We start from the raw sequence: 24886 nt of genomic DNA, 5'->3' as shown, positions 1-24886 counted from the left end.
AGACGGAGAATGCTGGCATCAGTTACAGGGGGCATGCAAATCAAACCGTGGCTGTGAATACAAATCTAACATCAAACACCGGCTGTCGGGTCACAAGCTGCATGAATTATGAGAGCTGCTTTTCGAGCGGCTGAGCCTCCAGCCCGTTACCTCTGCACATCTGTGTAGGTCTTTCGACTGTCTTTGTCCAGGGTGACGGTGAACGAACGGCATTCCAACGTCCGAATCTTTATGTTGTTGGTGCGAATCTTAGACTCCTGATGGAAAGTGCAGAGTAAATTCAGAAGTTTGAATCTGCACACACTTGAACATTTGTACAGTTTCCAAATACATGTTTAAGGTTTCAGGATCATCAAATGTTATTTCTGTTCAGGATTTTTAATGCAAGCCTCCAATGAAGGTTCAGTGGGTCTATTCTAAGCAGACTCTGATGAAAACTGCATCTTTCAATTTTGTTTTTGGTGTTTTTAACATATTCTAGTGGCCTTTTTCTGATGATGGAGACTATATTTTAAAAGAATTAAGCGTAAAATTGAACTTCTAAGTATTTCTTTATTAAAATGATGGTGAATCATCTATTGTGATGTATCCACCTGGAGACAGATAGATCCATAAACGTCTTTGTTTTCCTCGTCTGAATGAAGATTTATGAAGTTCTGAAGATATGATTTCTGAAGATATGGTGAGTCAGCACACTGTAGGATGTTTTAAAAAATCAAATGTATATATTTATGTGTCGCCTAAATGATTCTGCAAATAAAATTATTTTATTGCTTACAAACATTGCATATCGTGCTGCACCAGATGCATCACAGCTGTGGAAACATTGGTATGACTGTCAACTGAAAGGATAATAATCCATCTGTTTTATAAGTGTGTGTGTCTCTTTTCTTTTTGCATTATGGACTATGAGTCTGCAGTAAAAGTTATCTGTCCTTCTATTCATCCATTAAGATGCAACGAATTGCTGAGGCCACTTTTCTCTCCAACAGAATCAGCTGATTCCCGCCGATGGCAAAAATACTTCACTACTGTAGCGTTTTGCATAGATGCATAGCAGTTTTTGTAGTCAAAATCATGTCAACAATGGAGCTAAAGCTTCGGTGTTGAAGGGTTAATGCGAGCAACCGATATGTACACACTGAAATGATGACCAATCTGATAAAAGTCTTCCGCGGCTATGAATAGAAGAGCCTGTGTTGCTCTGTTTTCACTGCTGTCATCTCCTGGATGGTAAAACATGCAGACGATGGGCATTGAAGCAAAACAAAACATTTTGGCTGGATTTTCACGATGGAGGCATTTTTTACTCACAGTGCTTTTGTTCTTCATGGAAACCTCATTTAGAGTCAGAGTCAAGCAGTTGAGGTCTAAAACACACAGAAAGTGTGTTAATCATTAGATAATCAGGCTGGGAGCAAACTGTGAGCACTAGACTACCTTCTGCTTCATTGGAGGGAATGGTGCTGATCTGAACTCGGGATGTCCGGACTGACAGTCCTTTCTCAACATCTCGGCCACTCAATGTTACCTGAGAAAAATTAAAAAGGAGAAAAATTACAGATGCTAGTTTCTGCCAAGGCATCTGGATTCACCAAAACAGCTATAGTATGAATCTGAAGAGGAAATAGAGCCACTAAAACAAAACAAGTCACCTTTTTGTAATTCATGGAGATAACCGCTCCACAAAACTCTGCAGAGCCCTTCTTGGTTTTATCTGATTGTCAGGAAGAGAATCGTGGTTATTTCATTGTTTCTTATCAGCAATTTCTATTCTTAGAATTCCCAAACAGACGATGCATTCCTGTTTGTCTCATCACCTTTCACGGATTCATAGAAGTGTCTGAACTCTGGGAACTCCACGTCCAGCTGGGTAACAAAAACTTCTTCCACAACTTCCTTTTCTGGTCTGGTGAAGGAAATCTAATAAAAAGAAAAACATTTCTAAACTCCTTCTAAACTGTCGAGGACTTTAACATTCATTGTTACACACAAATCTGCTTAAATCAGGGGCGGGGCTACCTTAACGAAGAAGATGTTGAAATAGACGGGCTGCTGACCACAGCGGACGTAGTAGGAAATGACATCAGAGATGAAGGGATCCTTTGGTCTTCCGCTGTTCAATGGTTGCTTTGAAAAAAATTAAAATAAAGTGTTACCAAATGTTGTAACTTTTGCCACAATTGGGTTTCAGACCTAAAATTGAACAACTCAGGTTGTGTCTGATTTCTCTCACTACTTAGTGTAAAGGACATTCACTATTTTTCACTATTTTGTTGGGCTGTCCGAATCTACAAAACCAAACCCCAGACGTTTCCCAGAAATCTCTGCAAAAAACCAGTGTGCATGGATGCTCACTAGATTGGTGAATGTAGACCACAATGTATTGCGTTTGAATGATTTTTCATGTAAGAAAAATGTAAATTCATTTTTTTTTTTATAAACCGTCCAAGGTTTCATCTTCAGAAGACAATGGATTTATAGAAAGTCTTTGTAAAATGTTCAAATTCTATTAATTTTTACTTTGGGAAATCCGTGACGCCACATTCGCTGTTCAAAAATAAAAGCTGTGAGCATGGTGTCTGAATAAATTTTAAAATCCAGGTCACTGGATAGTTCCGCACTATATAGTTTATTAGTAGATAGGGAATAGGGAGGGAATTCGGACACAGCCAAAAGTTATTCTTTTAAATCACAATTTCTACTCTTTTAAAATCAAATTCATTCTTTTTTTTTTCTTTAAATGTAAGTTGGACCTATTACCTGTCAAGATTTTCGTTAAGATCCGGAATTGTAATGTTTTTTAGAAAATAAGCAAAGCAGAAAACCAGTCAATAAACCAGAGCAGGGAGGTCAGAAACACTGGTGAAAATGACTAAACGGGAATGTAGTTTAAACTTTACTTGTGAGATAAAGCCGACGTGCTTCTCTTTTCCAGCAAAACATTGAGTAAAGTCTGTGTCGCATTTTCATTACTTTCTTCAACTCATACTTGAAAAATCTAAACCATCTCAGCAATTTTGACCACAATGTTACGTGAAACCACTTTTAGATTACGCTTGAATGTTACCACATTTGCAAAGGCACCGTTAAAACAACTGAAATCAATTTTTTTACAAAAGGTAAACTTTGAACAGTCTGAGTGTTAGGGTTCCATTGTTTATCAAAGAAGTTGTGTTCTATTTTTTTTTAAATAGTATTTACACATTACAAGAAGGTTTGATGGAAAAAAATGAAGATAGACCCTTTTAAACAAAATTTCTTTATCATTTAAAAAAAAAATCATCTTAAATAAAAAATAATTCACTTTTTACTTAACATTTTTGTGATTTTTCTCCATTTTCTTCCTAGAAAGTTTTTTGTAAACATTTTTTTGTTAATCCTGTGGTGTTTTCCTGAGTTACAGGCAAATGCTTTGTTAAAAGCACACAAACTGTTGGGACACTAATGACTGCCAGCAACGGGATTGGAAAGAGGAAACAGGCTGTGAGAGACCGGCATGAATGGAAGTTAGGTAGGGAAGTCCAGCAATAGAAAAACAGTAAATAAAGGCCACAAACAGAAGTGCGACTTGTAAAAACAGTGTCAGAACGGCAGAGTAATGGCGCAAACGCGCCTTCTGTGACTAACCAAAACAAGAACTTCCGCTTTCTTCTGCTTTCATTTCATCTGAATTGATCAAAGCCATTGGAGTCATTTTTAAAATTGTTATTTGCTTTAATTGAAAATGACAAGCAGTAGTTTGGATCAGATTCAGAAAATATAATTTAAGAACTGAGGTTAGCTGAGTGAAGATCTGACAACACTGAGATTTTTTTTTCTTGAAAAGCTGTTCCAAGGTAAACAAAAAGTTTGCTTCAGATGTACAAAAATGCGTTTTCCTTTTCCTTCATACCATGTTCGCCAGGTTATGGATCATGGAGTCCAAGCTGTTGATGTTACACTTGTACCACGGATCCACGTTGCTTAAGTAAGAACCGAGAGAGCAGGAATCTCCTCTGGACTCACTGAGGGGTTTCTGTAAAAGGAGGAACATGAAAGATGAAACTTTCTTAAACTAAAAGCAGTGAGGAAATGAGAAATTCTGCTGCAGGTCAACAAAAAACAAAAAAAACAAATCCACACACACAAAAATGCTAAAGTCTTTAAAGTTCCACTCCAATCATCTTTTGATCTAAGTATTCCCATCGGTCTCTTTATTATAATTATGTGGTTTTTAGACTAAATCTAAAATGTGTAATTTTTTAGGATTTTCTACAGAAGGGCAGGAGTTCAGCAGAAATTCGGCTGAGTTGTGGGCGGGACTTTTGACGGGGAGCAAGACTGCGGTCATTTCCCATCATGCCTTTGATTGCACTTTCTTCAGCTGCCTTACAGTCCCTCCCAACCCCTAGCTAATAAAAGTGGCGAGCAATATTGGAGCTATCCAGCCGTACAGTTCTGAGCCGAATACCATCTCAGATGATAAAAACGAAGACGTTTATGATTGCCCACTGATTGTAGTTTGTACGTAACAACTATAAGTTTTTCAAACTGCATTTTTGCGTCTGCTCCTGATTCACCTTAATTTGAATAAATAAATACTCAGAATTACCGGTACAGTTTTATTCTCAATTTTCTTTATGCATGTCCTCCATCATGAGAAAAATGCCACAAGAACTTGTTAAAAACATCATTTTAAGAAGAAATCTGTAAAAAAAAAACATTGCAAACAAAAAAATCACAGAAGTTTGCAGGTACAGCAGAACTTTGGAAACAAAGATGTTAGGTGAAACATCAAGACATTTTTTATCTTGTGTAAAAATAACTTGATGTCAGTTTGACAAAAATAGGATTTAAAAATCCTTCAGGGAACTTTCATTATCAAGAAAAGGATGTTCCTTGTAAGCAGCATAATCTTCTGACCTTAAATTTTAGTCACAGATTTTTTGTTTCTTTGACACCTGCTAATCTCAGCCACATGTAATTACAGCGCAGAAAGAATTACCTCAACAGAGCGAGATGGAGCCGTGCAAACAGGAATGTAGTAAAACTGGAGGTTGACTTTACTTGTGAGATAAAGCCGACGAGCTTCTCTTTTCCTGCAAAAGATTGAGTAAAGTGTGTTTGGCATTTTTAGCATCTTCATCACTTCTTTCTCATCATACCTGAAAAATCTTAACCATTTCAGTAATTTTGACCACAATGTGTTACACGTAAGACAACTTTTAGATCATGATTGAATGTTGCCACATTTGCAAAGACACCTTTAAAACACCTGCAACTGACTTTTTACAAAAGGCAAACTTTGAACAGTTCATGTGTTAGGGGTTTCATTGTTTATTGAAGAATGTACGTTCTAAAAATAACATGCGATAGACAAAATCTGCAAAGTCATAATCTTTATTATTTACAATTATCATAGATGTTTTTTTGGCAGTAAGACTTTATTGACTTTATTAACACTTATTACACTTCTCCCAGACAGACATTAATGTAAGGGCAAGTAAGGGGGAAGCAGGTGGGATGCAGGCACAGACTCCTCAAGAAGCCCGTTAGAGCTGTTCAAGTGATAGGTGCTCCCCTGACAGCTAAAAATGACTAAAATAAACAATCAGAGTGTATTTTGTGTGGGCATTCTACAGGTGTCCTACAGACACGCCCTATGTGTGCAGCATTTGTACACAGTCAGTAAGGAGTGAGTACTTGCACCTTACCGATGCCTAGAGCAGGGGTCGCGACCCATGGCTCTTTTGATGGTCACATCTGGCTCGCAGACAAATCTTTAAATATACAAAAAATCTTTTTTCATTAGACTAGTCCTTCTCGGGCGCGATGCGATGCCAGAAGGGCACGCAGTAGTAGCGGTGCTTGAAGAAAAATAATCTGTGCCGGCACTATCAGTTTACTTTTATCTATTATTTCACAGAGTTTTTATTGCCTGAAACCTGTGAATTGCCGTGCCTGCAGCTGCGCGCTCCCGTCTCTGAGAAAGAGCGTGCAGCTGCAGGGACGGGATGTTAGAGGAAGAAAGGGGGGGGGGGGGGGGGTAGTGGCCACAGGCAGCAAGGTAAATCGCGCACGGATTGTCATAACTTAAAACACGCTGCCCGTCACACACTGCAGCGTGTGTGTGAGTGTGTGTTTGGCTCCACGTCTGCATGTGAGCAGTCTTTCTCACATCTAAAGAACCTTCAGACCAACCTACGATCACGTTTAACGGATCAAAGTCTAAACGCCTGCATGAAGCTTAAACTCACCACGTATCAACCAGAAAAGACCATCAGCAAAACCATGCAGCACCAGAAGTCGTAATAATGGTAAGAAATACTCATAATTTATTAGCAACAGCATAACAATATTATTAAAAAGAATCCACAGACTTATTCTACTTTAAAATTGTTGAAATCACATCAAATGCACACATTCACTTATACTTTTACTTATAAACATATTGTAGCGGACTGAGTTGAATTGGGCGTTATTGGGTTGCATTCTAAGTTCCGGAGTTCATTGAAGGCATCACGCAGAGATGCTGATTGGCTCTCAGTTCTGTCGCTCAGCCTGTCGTTGGGGAGTTTGGACCAATGGGGTTCAGCTATGGGCCGAATAAGGGAAATAGGGGGGCTGTTGCGGCAGTGAGGGAATAAAAAGTTGGGAGAAGCCCTCTCAGCGGGAGAGATTGAGGAGTTGCTGAATTAGTTGTACGGCGTTTGTTATGGCCTGCAGTAACCAGAATAAAGACCCTTAAAAGAGGTCAAGTCTCTGTGCCTCAGTGTGGGAAAGGGACGCTACATTATTGTATGGCTCTTTTGAAATTACATTTTAAAAATATGTGGCGTTTATGGCTCTCTCTGCCAGAAAGTTCCCGACCCCTGGCCTAGATTGTGGTGTAAGGACACACTACCATAGCATAACTAGCACATCATAAGTGCATGTGACTTACATTAGCCTCACTAATACTTTACGATACATTTACTAACTGCATGACAATCATGTGTTTCATTTCCATGACGCCCCTTGAGGTGACCGTACGGGCCTCAAGAAAAATACAAGACACAACTGCCATCCCCTTAATGCCTTAGACACCTTATACACCTGTACTGGGGTTGACCCGTACAGGTACTGTGGGATTTTGGGTTGTCCGGGCGCGGGGAGGGGCTACATCTTCAAGGTAGAACAGGTGTGTTTGCAGTTCCCTTGAGGCTCGTGCAGCCACCTTAAGGACGTCATGAAAACATACCATTGTCATGTGTGTGGTAAAAGTATTGTGAAGTATTTTTAAAAAAAGAATGCAAGTTACATGCACATATGTCGTACAGGTGATGCTCTCATAGAGTGCGCTTCAGTGAGGAGCTCACAGTGGCTGTTCGTGTGCACGGGGTGTGCCTGTGATACACAAGAGGCCCGTAGAAAGCCCACACAAAGTAGGGGTTGAACATTTTTTTGAAAAATTGAACAACATGCCTGCTACCTTCCCCTGCTACAATCTACCTTCCCCTTACATGTTGTTAACGTGTCCACTACAACCTGATGACCACAGCATGACTGCAAAAGAAATATCCATGAACATTTTCGCCTTACTAGCAACCAAGTTTTCTATGTTCAAAAAAATGTGTGTGGGCCACTTGTGCGCCCCGTACAGATCCTGTATATACCTGTAAGAGCAAAATGCACGGGAGACATTCATAAATAAAAAACAAACAAACACCTCAGTCTTCTTTTTTTTGCCAGGCAGGCAGTTATAGATGCTTTTTCAAATGTGTGTGACACAAAAACTCAAAGACACAAAAAGGTATCTTACTTTAGGAGGTAGTAGGCCTTGGTCAAGCGACCCACGATCCTGTCATCCCCCATGATGACTATCCTGGCTGTATAGGGTTTTTGTTGCTTGAGGAAGTTGTTGTTGGTGGTGGCTCCTGCCCGCCTCTGCAGAGTAGTACCTCTTCTTTCGCCATGTCCTAAACCTCCTCCATGGCTTACATCGTCCTCCAGCGTCTCCTGAATCAGCCTCCCACTTTCAACAGGAGACGTTTTTATCTTCAAGCAGTTCCGCCGAGTCAGCTTCCCACAATCTTGCTCACTGACACAAGCAGGAAGTCTAATGTCATGAACGTTTTTTAAAGTTTTACTATGCTTTTGGGGAATTCGATATAAAAAACAAAGTTTCCTTGGATAAAGTAACTATATGAGTGTTTGTAAACACAAAACCAGACACTAAAAAGAACCAATACTTACGCGTTGTTTGATTCACTGGAATTACTCAAACTATTAGTGTCCAGAGAAGTCAGTGAGCAGGTATCATCACCAGGGGGGAGGTCTTTTTCAATCCCGCTGTCACTGGACAAAATGGAGAAGCGAGGCATGTCTGCTGCTATCAAGGTGCTGAGTGGATCACCGAAGTCAAAGTCATCGTCATCTTCGCAAAAGGAAGGGAACTGCTCCAAAGTGTTGCTGGATCGAAACCACTTGGCCAGCTCTCGCCCTGTCAGTGTGTTCAAGGTTGTAATTGTTAGACATGTAGAGGCTGAGCACAGCAGGAGCTTGAAGACTTTTAAAATGAAAAGAGAAATAATCCAAACCAAATAGGAAAAAGCAATTGACTGTATATGAGAGCTGGACCAAGCGAGTGTGACGTCACCAATAGAAAACAGCTTATTCCCCCTCCCATCGAATTAAATCAATTCAGTTGCAATTCTTTTTGCGATACGAATGCCGCTATGTTGGAGCCAGATGACGTCAATAAGCAGTGATTAGTCAGTCGGTCTGAATCATCGATTCTATGGGAACCACTCGCCAGTCACGAGTTAGCTTGTTGGAAGTCAACACCTGGACCACTTGAGAGCCAGCTCGGGAGAATCTGTCGAACACTTCAAACATTGGACGTGGGGTCTAGCAGGCACCACATACTTTTACTGTGGCATCTGACTAATCAGTTTATAACTAAGTCCAGTTCTCATATACAGTCAATGCGAACAGCACAGGATCATTGCTTTTGGTGTTTTTGTAAGGCTGATTGCTGATGTTTGTCTTCCGCTGAGGTTTATCTCCAGTCTTTTTCGTGTTTTATTGTGTAAATCATCACCCTCATTTCCGCTGATTAGCATAAACAACTTCCTTTAACTTCCCCGTGAGTCGCAGTTCACTCACAGATATCCAGATCCTCCGTCCACAGGTGGAAACTCATCTCCGGGTTAGGAAGAGGACAGTCACACAGCGGCCCCCCACACAATGGTTCTGCAGTGCAAAGAGGAAGAAACCAAAACTGTCACACTGACAACCAAAACAAAGGACACCCCTACCCAACTCCAAATGCATGACTTCCTCTCTGCAAACACTTGTCCATCCTTTTGTTATAGCCGGAATGAATGTGAAGCAGGTCTACTGGACTGAACAGTGAGGGGAAGTGCAGAAATAGACATCTGGAAATTTTAACAACAACCAAAACCAACTGGGCAGTTTTGGTAAAAAGAGGAAACAAAGAGACGGAGGGTTCCAACTTTGACATTAGCAGAGCATTTAGCTGTGTAAATATGCCTGTTTGAGCTCATAAATATGAAGGGACACAATACACATGTCAACAGAAGTTTGAATATATTTCATGTTCTCCTTAATACTTGTAGAGTATATTTCCATGTGCAGAACGAAGACACAAGCCCTTCAAATTGCTTTTAATCTGAATCCCATTGAAAAGTTTTCATCTTCCTGGGTTGTTGTCCTTTTTTTTGCGTGTCTAATCAGAGTAGCATTTATGACTAAACGTTGACAGAGAAAAAATAGTTTCCTGGTGCCTAGCCTTGTTTTCTTTGTCACAGAGCTTTGTACCTGAATCTGCATGTGACAAGATCTCCCTGTAGAGCTGCTGGACTTGACTCTTCAGCGCTCCACCTTCTCTTTTGCTGCCCTCCTCAGCCATCTGCTCCAGACCTGCCTGAACTTCCTGAAAATACGGCTCAATGTCCTGACCCTTTTGCTGCCATAAAAAAACAAAATAAAAGAGCTGTTTGCACAGACTCACAGGAAGCTGAACATATACAGAACATGTTTATGTAGAGAAGCCGAGTTCAGAGATGCTGTAGTGACTAAAGAAGGCAAATGTCACACAACCTGCACAAAAAATCCGAGGTCTGCAGGGCAGCTCATCATCCTAGTGGTCAGATTAATAATTAATAGTAATATTTTATTTTTTTAAGAATTTTATTTCTCTTTAGATTTCAATATCTTAATTCTTTTGCATTTTTTATTTTTTTTATTCTGGCTTATTGTATTTGTTTATTGAGCTGCATTTAGGAGACTGTCTAAATTTTTCTGACAATGAAGGACCTTTATAAAGAAAATTAATATTAAAAGTGTATTTCTAAGTATTTCTTTATACTTGGACAAAAAATGTCATTGGAAATAGAGTGTAGTTGTGATGTAGAAAATACAATGGGCCATATCCTCCTTGCTCAGCTCAATGGGCTTAATTAAAAGATCCCTGAGAATTCTTAAAATAGCACCAAAGATGATCGGACTGGGTCTTCCTTTTCTTTGCAGGGCAAGCTTCTGCTTTAAAAACCAGTCTTTGTGTGAAAGTCCCATTTAAGCTATAGGCAATGTCCTGCTTTGTAACAGAAAATTTAGCCATGACTGGCTGGTCAGATGCTAAATGAAAGACAGAATAAGGAGTTGGTTTAAGACCGAATCCATTAATGAACTTATATAAAACGGAAAAAGTACAACAACAAAAAAAGCAATCCTACTAACCTTGAGCACATGTGCTAGTTTTAAACCATTGCACTGCTCTTCACCCAAAGAAGCTTGTATTGTGTGTTGGACGACTCTGCACATTTGATCAAGACGATTCAATCCAGCTGATGCTTCATCAAAAAGGGCAGGAATCATGGAACCCGAAAAGACCTCTGGATCAGCCAGAACAAAAACCCTGCAGCGTTTGGAATGACAAGCACGAAAACCAGTTGGAGTACATAATAACAAAAATTACAATTGAAGCTGAAACGAGTTACGTAAAGCTGGCACAGAGTACATTGTTTACATTTTTACAGCTGACTCACCTTTCCTGAAAAGGATAGTGCTCACTTTTCAGTCTCTGCTCAGCTGTCAACAGTCTCTGGTACATCAAACCTGTTCATGAAAGCAATATTTATTTTCAAATAAATAACATATTTTTAGCAGCTGACCCTAATTTATATAATAGCTTTTTAATCAAAGTGGACAGTGTATTTTGCCATGAGTCTGAGCATAGAAAACAAAGTAGAAAATGCAACATAACAAAGAATTTGAACAGCTGGAATGAATTAAGAAACCATGGAAAACCATGAACCTGCCTTATAAAAATAGACATGAACACAATCTACCTATGACGTTATGTGAAAGGCATCACACAGTCAGTGTGTGCATGTGAAGTTATCCATTCTTTGCTACATGTTCTGTTTTTCTGATTACTGCCACAAATTTACAAAAACTTTTTTAAACTCTCACCAAACGTGGCATCACATGCTCACTGAATGCAGAGAGGCATCAGCAAATGATGTGCTCAAATACAGGTCATTCAACACCGGGATATGGTGCAGGTTTTGGTTTCTACAGCGCATCCTGAAGCTGAAAAGTGAAGGGAGCAAGAGGGGCTTGTTACCTGGAACCAGGCGTTCAGTTTTGATCTGCCTGGTGTAACTGAGGCCCACAGAGCAGTATGGATAAGGATACGTCATCAGTCTCTTACAGAAGTCATACACACGTTTGTAGAGATCATCTGGAATGTAGGCTGCCTGAAATTTCCCAAACAGGTTATGAGCGGTGACTCAGAGTGCCCAATATTACAACACAGCTGTCTCAACTGGCTTCCATAATTGTACAAAACATACAATCAGTCATAAAAATATAATAGCTGATTGCTAAACTTAACAAAACAGACTAAGCTAAACTGGGCCTCCCTTCACTTAGACCCTCCTTCTGGGTAAGGAAACACTCCTAAAAAAAACGGATTCTGGAGTCTAAAACTACACGTTTGAACAGTGTAGCAGATTGGCTTCATCCAAGTATGAGGTAAAACGTGAACTGCTTTTAAGGACATCCTCTAAATAGACTGTTTCCTTACTGGCACTTGTTTCAGGTTTTATAACTACTTCTGGTAATGCGTGTTCTCAAAATCCCAATAATGCCGCCCTTAAAAGATATGTAAACACTAATCTGAAGAAAACCCATTGCATTTTTAAATAAAGGGTTTTTACCATCTTTCCATACACTTTGGCCAAAAATGTCACTTAAAGTTACAGAAAAGTGACACAAAAAGATAAACAAGAACAAACAAAAGATAAAAAAGCAACTACTGTACCTGAATTATTGCATACATCAGTGTGTGGAGCAATGGAATGATGCATTTTCTTGAATCCGATCTTTCAGCCTAGAATACACAAGCACTACATTATAGCGCCGTAAACCATCAGACAACCTCTTTTGTGTTTAAGTTGAGGATCAACAATGTAGGCACTAAGCCTAATAGAAAGAGCATTTCATCAAAAAACAAACAATAAAAAAAAACAATTATAAAGTTCAATATTTACTTCAGTTCTAGTCAAGAAAACATGATTGTTTTTTTATGCTTTTAACATTACAGATAGTGTGCTAAACAGGAATCACTTACCTTCTCAAGCTCCTTTATCAGAACCTGCACTAAAGATAAAATGTTGACAGGGTTGTTTTGAACCTTTTTATGAAGGGTCCATCTCAGCATTCCTGCACACACACACAGCATGAGAGCTGTTACACTATTTACCTCTATAAATCAACAGTGTCACCCTTTGGTGGAAAATAAAGTACAGCACCTTTGTCGAAACAGGAGGCTGGAGACTGTGCCCCCTCTATGTCTCGGGGCAGCACGGCCTGGACACTACGGTATAGCTCAGCCTCTGGAACCACTGGGAAGGAGCCACCTGACAAAGTGCAGATGCTTAGATTGAGACGGTTTGGAATTTGTTTTATAGCAGTGAGTGCTGAGTAAATGTATCTAATCCCTTACCCGGGAGCTCCATGCTGCACGTGTGGGTTGGTCTTTACCTGTGGGCCTTGGTGGTCATGTCTCACATTTATTCTGGGTCCATCAACTGTAAGAAGAAATGTGTCATCTTCTGGCCTCCAGATTCTGCATTACTCATTATTGGTCACACAGGTGCACTGGTCTAGCAATTCAAAGCTCACAGGATGATTAACAAAGTTTTGTATAAAACATGGCTTGTTATTGTGTGTGAAATGAACTAAGTCTTTTTCAAAATTGATCACGTCTGACATGTTTTTTGTTCCGGCCTCTGAAGTGCTGTTGTGTCTGAGGATGTTTTTTAGACTGCAACACCCCCCCAGACTCCGTTCGACGAGGTGGGGAATGCCCAAGAATTTCACAGCTTCATTTGAAACGGTTTAGGCGCAGATTAAACTGCCTGGAAGTATCACAGAGTTACAACAGCTGCTTGTTTGGGGGCAAATTTCATGAAATAACCTCTGACCAGGAAGAAAAAAACCAAGATGAGCAAATACTTTGACTATTATACACTGATTGGGATTTGCTCTCCTTAATGCTGGCATTAGTTTTTTTAAATGTTTTTTTGTATAAAATCACTGTACTACTTGTTGCTGTATTTTTTTTTTGCTTTGTTTGTTTTATTAATCTAGACGCACAATCCTTAAGTCAACAGCCTAGTGTGAATTTGTCTGGTCCTAACTCTTATCACTGAGACCATAATACAGCACAAACAAGGACTGCTTCACGTACTTAATTTGACACTTAACGAGAAAAACCTTATATTAACCACTGATACCTAAAGACTATTTTTGCAACCATGTCAGCAGTCCAGTCTCAATTTTACAATCAGGTCATAAAGGACTAAAAAAAGCAAACACCGTCTCCCTGCTAGACCTTCAGTTTCCACAGGTGGATTGGGGGTTAAATCTTCATATGGTTCCTGAGCACAGTCAAGGCTTTTTAACCAACTTTGGTTCCACTTTAACTTTATTTCTCTCAACCTCCAAAGAAATGAAAAATAAACAAAACAGAACATCAGCTCATGAAACTCTACTGTTCTGATAATGAACGAACAAAACCCCAAACCTTCAACAAATTTAGTGAATAAATCAAACTTACCTCCCAGCATGTATAGAATTTAAAAGCATGAAGATGTATTTGTGGTCCCACTTTTATTTTCCCCAGTAGAGTTAAAAAGTGTTTCCATTAAGAAAAACAACCCACTGAAACCACCTCATTAATCTCAAAATCCCACACAGACTTATGTGTGGGATTCACGACATCCGTCTAAATTTAGCTCAACTTACCAGTCATTAAGCTCATAGTTTAACTTCCTTTTTAGATAGTAACACTTGTAACTAAGAAATAATGTAGTTTTCTGCTTAAGCTCCTGATGTACAAACTAGAAATAAAAATGAGAGACCACATTTATTTCCTTTTTCTAAAATTTCGAAGGAAATTTTAACAATGATGCACACTGACCACAAATCCCCATTCAACCACTTCTATATATATAAAAGGAGATCCTGGAGAGCCTGTGTAATTTAAATGGAACATTTAAATAGTGAATATGAAAATCATCAGAACCGAGACGCAAAAATATATGTGCTTTAAATCAAAATGATTACATATAAACTTTAAAGCTAAACCTGAAGCTGATAGCGGCAATTCTCAGTGGAGCAGGAGAGATGTCATATAAACTTACCCAGGTGAACCTCTGCATAGATCGCTCTCTGTCATTCACACCTCAAGCATGGTGGGTTGAACATAGTGTGCATGCCAGGCTGGAAGGGAAAGACAGTGACTGTGAGATCACTGGGGTTTTATCTTGTGAGAAGGTATGTGCTTAAACAGTGACATCAGAACTCTTTGCATAGCAGTGGCTTCACAGTGACTTCAGTTTCTCCCTCTCCAAGTGTTAGTCTGTAATAAAGCATTTGGTTGATACAGTGGCAGAGGACTGTTTATCAGCTCTGCTTATAACAGTTCTATGCTTCTGTGAACGTTCTGCTCACTGCATTTCTCAGTGACACAAACTACAGTGAGGTTGGCGTAGTGACAAAGGGCCAAATTTGATGGATTTATGCTTGATCCCTGCATGAAAAGCGGCTCTTCAGAAGAACAGTTGACAGCGCTGCCTCAGCAACCGAAAGCTGCACGTCTGACCACATGTTTCCGGGTGCCACTATTCTAATCATACTCTAGTCTCACTTCATTTGCTGTTGCCTGTTTCACTTTTTTCAGTTATTCCTCCGTGTACTCGACAGTACTCAGTCTTTTTTTACTGCTTATATCAGCTATAAATACTGCTGTTGCTCAGAGAGTTATACATGAACAAACACTCTTACAAACACTGCAGCTAGCATAAACTAATGTCCATCGAGAAAGGTGTTTACCAAACATTAAAAGTTGCTACTGCTGTTCAAAAAGTGACAATTTGTTTCCTTTGTGGCAAAATGAATCAGCAGTTGATGCAGCATATTACGCAGGGAGTTGCAAAACATAGGCTATAAAAAAAGACTTAAAAATAGATATTACACACTACTGATATCTTAAGCAGGAAAATGCAGTTTGAAAAAACAAACAAAAATAAAGGGCAAGGCTCCCTCAAAAATGCTAAAGTCAAAGCAATCATCTCAAGAAGGTTTTGTGACCAATTGTTGGTCACTCAGAAAGAGCTCATAATGAACTATTTGTTCTACACCCACGTGATCCTGAAAGTAACTTGAACACAGAGAACTAATCCAATCTTAAAATAAGCTCCTATTCAGTAGCACAAAATCAAGCTCAAATGCTCGTTTTAGCTGTGTTATTTTGAGTCGGTGCTCAAACATCATGATTCAGCTGTAAGCAGAATAAAGGAGATTCTAAAATACCACGGCTGAAATAGTCTTCAGTGACGGAAGATTAAGGACGGAAAAGTATCTGAATGTTAATATGGGTGCCAGCTTCATGAAAAAGTACCAAATTCCACCTTGACTGGGACTTATTTTACTGATTTATGTTTTAGCCAAAGTACAGATTGATCTGGGCTTGGGTGTGGGGGTGCGTGGTGGGGGGGTGGGGTGGTGGTCTGGCTTGGCTTGGGGGGGTGGTCCCTTTGCCTGTGCTGGGGGGGGTTGGCGGGGGGCCCTGCTCGGGGGGGGGGGGCCCAGCGGCGCCGGATGGGCTGCCCATCTGCACCTGGGGCTGGGATCGGCCCTTCCCTGGCTCTGGGACGGGACGGGACAACCCTCTCGGGGCCCCCGGTCGCTCTGGGTGTCACCCGCTTCGGCTGCGGGGTCTGGGGTGGGGTGGGGTGGGGGGCTTGTCGGCCCTGTCCTGTGGGGGGGCGCTCTGGGGGGGATGGGGGGGCCCATTATTGGTACGGGTCGGGGGGGCTAGCGGGTCGGGGTCTCCGCTGAGGCAATCAGTGGTTGCCTCGGCCGGTTGGCCTCCTCGGTCCCGTCAAGGCCTGACCAGAGCTCCTCTAGGGCCGGCGTCTGGGGGTGGGGGCCTGGGCTTGCTCCGGGGGGGGGGGGGGCGACGCTTTCTGGCTCCTCTCTCTCTGTGTGGGGTGGGTGGTGCCGGGCCTGGGGTGTCAGCGCCTCTGGGGGTGGGGCCTCTGGGCTGGGTGGCCCTGGCCCCTTTGCTAGGGGGGGGGGCTGGGGGACAGCTGTTTGACCACCTGGGGACAGTCTACCAGCTGTCCCCAACTTACCCCCTTCCTCATATAACCTCATATTAGGGCAGTGCTTCTCAATTATTTTTTGCCAGGCCCCCCCTAGGAAAAGAAAATGTTTCGCGCCCCCCCTGACCCCCCCCCCCCCCCATAACCCCCCCACACACACACACACACAGACACACTCGCGCGGTGACAATACATCAGGTCAGTATCTATAAAATTTGTATACCTAAAATTGTATCTTTTAACACTAACAAAAGAAAAAAGCAAAATAAATCCACTTTCAACAAATATTAACTTTATTTAGCCACAGAAACCCTGTTCTAGTCTAAAACAGAAAAGAAGCTGAAAGTACCTGAAATAAAAAAAATCTGTCATTCCTTATTTAAACTAGAAACATTTTGACCAACTGAACCATTTGATGCTGAAAAAAATAATTCAATCAATAAATAATATTAAATCTAAATTGATCTGAAACATTAACACAGCAGCACCAATATATTTAACGTTTTTAGTCTGAAGAAATAGGTAAAAACGTGCTGATTTTTTTTTTCTAAATGACGGATTGTTTATTTCTGATCTCATAAAAGTGCAGCTGTTTTCCTGCATTACCTGCTGTCTTTATGTCTGTCTGACACCAACTAAACCACAGGCAGACAAAGAAAACATGGATGGAAAATAAAGACACGTCATCAAAATGTCTACAATAGTTCATAAAGAATGACATTGTTAACATGAGCTTAGGAATCTAAGGGCAGCGGTGATCTTGGGCAACAGGCAGCGGTAGCAGTGGTCCGCGTGCCCCGATTCCCCTGGCAGACAGGGCCCACACCACCCCTCCCCTTTCGTTCTCACTCGCGCAGCCGCGGACAGACAGAACAGACAATAGGAACCGAATAGTGGACCAGATTATTTTCCAAGCACTGAGCCGCTGTCACCGCTGCCCCCACGTTAAATTTGCGCACCGGACAAACCTGTGCCTAAAACCGCCACCACCGCGCGCCCCCCCTGGCATCGCTTCGTGCCCCCCCCTGGGGGCGCGCCCCACTATTTGAGAAGCACTGTATTAGGGTGAGGGGGTGGGGGGTCTAGCCTGCGATGCGCCTTGGGGGGGGGGCTACTTGGCAGTGGCCCCCCTCCTATGGTTGCCGTATGGAGTGGGCCCCCCCTCTTTCGGTTTTATTTGCACCTTAGACATGTAGGGTCCTTGGTAGGGGGGGTGCTTGGACATCACTGCAAGCAAGCAGCAGATGTCCTCCTGGCACCCTACCCGCCAATTTTAACCGCACCTTAGACATTTAGGGCCCCTTGGTGGGGAGGGTGAGGGGACATCACTGTGAGTAATCAGGAGATGTCCCCTCAGTCCCCTACTCGCCAATTTTAACTGCACCCCCCTTAGTACACACACCCCTCCCCATTCAATATATACATTCCAACATAAACACACACACATGCACACACACACCCTCTCAAACACACATACACGCACACACATTTTGCAAGGAAGGTGGGACCGGGGTCCATCTGTCCCCTACCCCTTCCCTGGTGGGGGGTACGGGCCTCTTGGCGATGGCGGCCGTGTCCCTTGGGTGCCGGCTCCCTGGGCCTGGCGGTGCTCTCTCCGCACGGTGGGGGGGTTCATATTACACCTGAGCCGGGGGTGTTCGTGTCCCTGGGGTGTGGGTCCTGGTCCTTGCCCCTGAGCGCTGGGCCCCGCCAAACTTCCAACATGGCCGAGCCTGGTCGGGCCATATTTATAACACCCCTTGTGGGCCACCCTTTTTTTCCCCGGGGTTCCCCCTCTCCTGGGCGGGGGCGGCGGGCCCCTGCCTTGCTCCTCCCTGGACCAACCATGGGCCGGGTGGGTGGCTGCCTGGAGTGCGGAGCGGGTCTCCCTTGGGGGGTCCTGGCTCGTACCTGGGGTTGGGGCAGGGGGATGCCCGGAACTCCTGGGTGGTGGTGGGGTGCTCGTCTGGGGCTGTGGGCGTCCTTCTCCGGTGGGGCCCTGCGTTGGGCTCTTTCGGCGCGGCGGGGGGGCTGCTTTCCTGGCTGGGCTGGGGCGGCGCTCTCTTTCCCTCCGCGCCTCCCTGCTCTCTGGCTCTGGGGGCCTCGCGGCGGTCCTGCTGGCCCTGGCCTGGGTGGCGGTCTTGGTCGCCCGGGGGGCGGTTGTTCCCTGCCTGTTCCCGTGTGGCGTTGGGGGAATTCCGGCTGCCGCTGCTGGGTGGCTGGGTGTGGGGGTGGCTGGGCGCTCCTCTTCCTTCTTTTCACATTCCACCATCCATTTTAGAAGAACATAAACACTCACCTGAGCACAGGTGTTAGCTCACCTTTGCACTAATAGTTTGCATGATTGAATGAATGAAAGATTTCACACTAGTTGGTTTTAAGGCATAGGTATGCGTTCGTGAACACTATCTGTTTTGTGTACATGTTGACATGTGAACATTTTTTGCAGCTAGCAGGTGTGTTGATAATATTTGAGTGTGTGTGAACAGGCCCCGCCCTTTTTGTACTACATTTGAACTGTACCGTAATGATAAACAACCAGTAAACCTGTCTGCTCTATGCTGCTTCATGGTCTTACCCCCCCCCCCCCCCCCCCCCTGACATCCCTCCCTCTTCTTCCCTTCTTTCCTTTTCCGTCCGGTCCAACACCAAAGATTTTCAATCATGGTTGAAATGAATAAAGTTTGGCCTCAATTACAAAAGGGGTTTATTCAGTCATGCCTTTGGTTTGTCTGAAGATTAATAACCCCTCTTGTTAAAGTAAAATATGTCCAACACAAGAGGCCCTCAGCTCTCATCTGCCTGCCTAGCTGTTGGACAGGACAAGTTAAAAAAAAAAAAATAAATAAATAAAAGTACAGATTGATCTGTACTCAAATTTTCTACACCAATGATCACAGGGTTCATCTATAACAATAGGGCAGAATTAAAAAGGAAAGGCCATTTCATTTCCATTTAGTAACACTGTAGACTTGTTTAAAAACAGGAAGTACCTGACTCTGCTGGGTGGAAAGCTGATCATCCAGCAAAACAGAGAAGTTCAAGAAGGTGGGGTTGTACTGAGAAATGAAGTACTGTTTTTTCTTACTTTTTATTATTGGAAATATCTATTCTTGGAGAGTACAAAAACACAGACAAAATTCATTCTCAGGGGAAAGTACAAAAGTTAGAAAAACTACTTTGAGGCTCTCTTAACTTAATTATTAGTATCATTGCAAAGTAATACCTGTAAAACAAGACCGGAGTTAGATTTATAGAAAAAGTTTTTTTTTGTTTGTTTTGTTTTTTATTGACGGCAAAGACTGCAAGTTTGTTTATTTAAGAGCAACAAAATGAACAATGCAAACCAAATAATAAAATGTAACCATACTAGATTTCTAAAAGCAAGACAAACAAATATAGGAATGTGAAATACTACAAAGTGTTTTTCTATCGTAAAATGGGATTTCCTTCTGTAAACATCAATGTACCTGCAACCACCTACAGCAGGTGGTTCATGTTGTGAAAAAAACCTGGTTGTTAATGTGTCTTTCTGCATTTCTACTACAGGCATAAACACACTTGACCGATGATCTCTGACGTCACCTATTGGATTCTACATGGTGATCATGAAACCTGAAGTAAGAAGGGTATATTGACTGTAATTTACGCTGTCCAACAAGCTTTTAAAAAAGTCACTTCCCAGAACTAAGTAGCAGAGTCAGCTCACATATCTGCAGTAAAAACAAAACCCAAAATGGTTGTAAATCTCTCATTACGTAAGAAAAAAGAAAATATAAATTAGCCAAAGAAAACCTCTGAATCAGAATTCATTTATTGTCGTTTGCACAGCTTTTACACTGACATACGAAAATATTTCCAGTACAACCCGAACAAACAGGTCCGAGTTGACTGAGGCTGCAGCAATAAATGCGCTGCCTCTGGAGGTCAACCTTACCACTTCCATTTAAAAATGTACTTTATCTGCTATTGCTTTGCACAACAACCTTTCAGAGGAGTGACCAAGCCCAAAAGCCTGCCACTGAGCAGGTTTATGAACCCCCCAAATCTTCACAAGTTTAGTTAAACTGAAGTGAATTTTGAGACTTAAGTGAAATTACATGTAGGATATTTGGTTCTGAACTGGTTTCTTTTTTTTTTTAGTGCAGGTTTGATACTTTAAATTACAGAAGGAGTTGGTTTGTGCGTTGCTGAAAACAGAAGTTTAAATATCCACTATTGGATTTTAGATATTAGAAATTGGATATCAGAGAACACTTGTCAGAATGGACCAAATCAACAAAAATCACATATTATCCATCCCAAATTGAATTTTTTCCCCTTTTCTTTTTGTGGAAGAAGCACAGAGACTGTACATAAAAAAAACACGTGCCGATGCACACTCTGCATGAAGCAGTTGCAAAGAAATACCTAAAAAAGGCAACATTTATTTAGTGTGAGCAGCAGGGGATATCAATCACAGTCCTTTCCTGTATCAACATTGTGGACAATATGAGGAAGTCGTCTGTCAGCCCAAGTGTTTGGAAATGTACCTGTCCTGACTGCCCACAAATAATCTCCTCTAAAGACCCGCAAACTGCCTTCAAAGTAATGTCACAAATCGGCAGTGAAAAAGGGAACACAACGTAAAAACAAGGTGAAAAGAAAAAGTTGCAGCTGAATAATGTTGATTTGCTGTAAATTAAGCTGTCCACTTACAGGCTTGTAGGAACAAAGGAAATATTTATGCCACAAGCAGCAGTATGCTAAATCCATTAGACAAGAGGAAGACAGTTCTAAGGGGTTTCCCGAAAATGTATGTGTGCGCTTGTGTGTGCTGTGCTCTGTTTTGTGAGGCCTACATCTGGGAGGACTGGGCCAGTTGGTCCATTTGGATTCAGCTAAGGATGTCCCATAAATGTTTGCAGATACTGAGGAGGTACTAACTTGGTTTCCTGCTCAATTTGTCAGAAGTATACAGTGCTGTGTTTCTATACAAATGTCCTCAGGACGCAGTCACACTTTTGAGAGTTGCACATGAATAATAGGTAGATGTTTTCATTGAATTAACTACACTTTTATTTTTATAAACAAAAGTCTTACATTAAAATTTAGAAATGTTTTGAAAAGAATTGCTTATTTTTCATTTTTTTTTAAATAGTGGTGCATACTGAACTGCAAAGAGTTACACAGTCATAGATGCTCACACTACATTCAAATGTTTTGCTCAGAAATGTGCAGGACCTTGTTTATGGCATCATTATCTTATAGCCTTTCATGCAGCACTAACCAAAGAAAGGACTGTTGCTGCAGATACATTTGTGGCATCAGGAGTGGGTCTGTGGTTAACCAGAACAGACTCAGACTCATTACAATTAAAAGCCATTTCTCTAAATTTAGACAAAAAAGGCCAGCAGACATTGACACTGACTGAACAGTGACAGAATATGTGCAGTTTTCAACAATTTGCTCTATTTTCAACAATTTCATTGAAAGATGCAATTTACATTAAGTTAAAAAAAAGTTAATTTCTTGTATTCATGCTTGTGTAAGTTGTTTGGGTTCTGAAACCAATGACATGAGTCATTTCATGGTTTTTCTTTTTGAATGAAGCACAGCGGACAGAAGCAGCAGCATCATTTAGAAAGTACTTCTGGTTTGTTGAGGTTGCAGAGTTTTCTCTGCCAGATGTGTTAACTGTTATCATGAAAGTAGAACCATTTTCTGTAAAAAGAAATGTCAAAAGGATTGTAAAGTCAACTGAGAAGGCAGAAACGATGTTTTTTTTTGTTCTTTCTTTTTTGTCGGTACAATCCTGAATTGTTCCGGTGTGTGCGCATAAAAAAAAAAAGAGGAAATGCAGTAACACGTGTGTCAAAGAGCAAAAGAGAAACCACCGAGGTGACCGAGTTAAACTCGATAGCATGCATTTCATGTCTATACGCATGTGAGTGAACTGGCAAGGCAACTGTTCTGTCCTTGCCAGATTCAACATTGCGTGGAAAAGCCTGCAGCTCCTAAATCCTTTCTTAACAAAACTTTTTGGCAGCAGTGGCTGCTCATAATCACATGATATATGAAAATGCGTGGGGTTCTCTAGATGGCAGGAATATGAAAGAACAAAACTGCTATTTTCAGAAGTTGCCACAGCAAAATAACTGTGGCATAAACTTTTGTTATGATTAGTTTTCCCTGATGCAGCAGGACTGTGAGCATAGCTACGATCAAAGCCACTGAGGAAAAGACAAAAAAAAAGACGAATGTCAGCATTCCAGCAAATCACGGGTCTCATCACTCAGCAGATTATTTTTAGGCATTGTTGAGGTTTGGATCCATCGTAGCAACAGTATTTGCACCAACTGGTGGAAATACAGGATGTATCAAGTGAATCCTGATGTGCAACACAAATAAATGTGCATACTTGCTCATAATAGTGCCACTGGGTTCAAAATCCCAAAGGCTCATGACAATTTTAGGTCAAATAAAAGTGTGTGTTTTTTTTTTTTTTTTAGATGAGTGACCTTCGCCTCCAGGAAATGATCTGCACTACACTAAAATAACTGTGTTATGAAACTATTCTGATAACAAAAAATACAGTTTCTGGACAGACTTTCTTTTAAAGGCAAACATGAGCCATCTCTCTACAACAAAACATAAACGCAAACAATGTCTAGACTTTTAAGAACAAAGCAATGACGATTTTTAGGGACAAATAACCATAAACCATAGTTTAAAATCCAATTCCTAAAACATCTGATAGTACTCTATTTTTTAGACAGAAAGGCACACTTAAAATTATTTAATTTTCTCCAAATTTAATAGTATGCCTTACAACTTAGTCACAGATTTATTTTACTTAGTTACAGATTTATCAAGGTACACCAATCGTTAACATGTAAGAGAATGAAAGGACACTGCTGTCTCCTTAAAGATGGTAAACAAGTTAGATGTCATCAGCAGATGAAAATGGAGACTGACAGCGCTCTAAAACCAGTGAGAGTGAAGAGCAAGATAACTCTCTGATGAAAAAACCAAACAATTTCAGGCAGGACCTGAGGATTTTATGATGCAGGGCTACCTTTTGACTGTGAGGCTAATAAAATCAGAAGCCCAGGACCATGGAGATTTTGTACATAATCTAAAAGTAAAAAAATGAAATATATATGCTGATTCCTTTGTGTCAAATTCATTAAGTTTGAAATTGAAATCACTAAAAGGCGCACATGTCTATAATACATTCATAACTTATACCTGAAACAATTAATCAACTTCATTGATGATACAATTTATTTTTATGATCTGAGGCAAGTTGTTAATTGAATTGACCCATATTATTGTAAAATAAATAAATAAATCAATCATAATCAATATTGAAAAATGCCATTTGAAATTAGGTATGATACGTTTACTTTACTATAACAGGAAAACAAACAAGTGCATCATTGGGACAACACACATGTGATGACAGCAAAAAAAATGATCAGCGGTTTCCCCGGCCGGTTGGCTGCCTCGGTCCCGTCGAGGCCTGACCAGAGCTCTTCTAGGGCCGGCGTTTGGGGGTGGGGGCCTGGGCTTGCTCCGGGGGGGGCCGGCGCTTTCTGGCTCCCCTCTCTCTGTGTGGGGGTGGTGGTGCTGGGCCTGGGGTGTCTGCGCCTCCGGGGGTGGGGCCCCGGGGCTGGGTGGGCCTGGCCCCCTTGCTGGGGGGGGGGCGGGGGACGGCTGTTTGACCACCGGGGGACAGTCTATCATCTGTCCCCAACTTACCCCCTTCCTCATATAACCTCATAATAGGGTGAGGGGGTGGGGGGCTTAGCCTGCGATGAGCCTTGGGGGGGGGGTTTACTAGGCAGTGACCCCCCTCCTATGGTTGCCGTATGGAGTGGGCCCCCCCTCTTTCGGTTTTATTTGCACCTTAGACATGTAGGGCCCTTGGTAGGGGGGGTGCTTGGACATCACTGCCAGCAAGCAGCGGATGTCCTCCTAGCACCCTACCCGCCAATTTTAACCGCACCTTAGACATTTAGGGCCCCTTGGTGGGGAGGGTGAGGGGACGTCACTGTGAGTAATCAGGAGACGTCCCCTTAGTGCCCTACCCGCCAATTTTAACCGCACCCCCCTTAGTACACACACCCCTCCCCCCTCAATATATACATCCCAACATAAACACACACACATGCACACACACACTCTCTCAAACACACATACACGCACACACATTTTGCAAGGAAGGTGGGACCTGGGAC

At 41.8% G+C, this 24886-nt stretch overlaps 1 protein-coding gene across 2 annotated transcripts in view; it reads right to left on the bottom strand.

Moving 5' to 3' along the window:
* The window catches only part of pik3r6 (phosphoinositide-3-kinase regulatory subunit 6), a 31323-nt gene that overhangs the window by 2297 nt on the left and 4140 nt on the right, over positions 1–24886 (bottom strand). Inside the window, exons 2-21 of one of the 2 annotated variants that reach the window (XM_004065781.5) lie at positions 14700–14778; positions 12998–13082; positions 12804–12911; positions 12623–12714; positions 12314–12382; positions 11615–11747; positions 11034–11103; positions 10726–10903; positions 9805–9952; positions 9130–9216; positions 8218–8464; positions 7784–8062; positions 4988–5081; positions 3896–4018; positions 2023–2130; positions 1821–1923; positions 1656–1717; positions 1441–1531; positions 1315–1370; positions 151–257 (exon numbers count right to left, since the gene is read on the bottom strand). In XM_004065781.5, coding sequence (XP_004065829.1) covers positions 151–257; positions 1315–1370; positions 1441–1531; positions 1656–1717; positions 1821–1923; positions 2023–2130; positions 3896–4018; positions 4988–5081; positions 7784–8062; positions 8218–8464; positions 9130–9216; positions 9805–9952; positions 10726–10903; positions 11034–11103; positions 11615–11747; positions 12314–12382; positions 12623–12714; positions 12804–12911; positions 12998–13010 — 2168 coding nt within the window. In that variant the 5' untranslated portion in view covers positions 13011–13082; positions 14700–14778. The remainder of the gene's footprint in view (positions 1–150; positions 258–1314; positions 1371–1440; positions 1532–1655; positions 1718–1820; positions 1924–2022; positions 2131–3895; positions 4019–4987; positions 5082–7783; positions 8063–8217; positions 8465–9129; positions 9217–9804; positions 9953–10725; positions 10904–11033; positions 11104–11614; positions 11748–12313; positions 12383–12622; positions 12715–12803; positions 12912–12997; positions 13083–14699; positions 14779–24886) is intronic. The other variant, XM_078954051.1, reaches the window with a different exon arrangement.

This window comes from Oryzias latipes, chromosome 1 (assembly GCF_053564925.1).
Source record: "Oryzias latipes strain Hd-rR chromosome 1, Olatipes_Hd-rR_3.1".
Classification (NCBI taxonomy): Eukaryota; Metazoa; Chordata; class Actinopteri; order Beloniformes; family Adrianichthyidae; genus Oryzias; species Oryzias latipes.
This window is presented reverse-complemented; position numbering and strand designations above follow the sequence as displayed.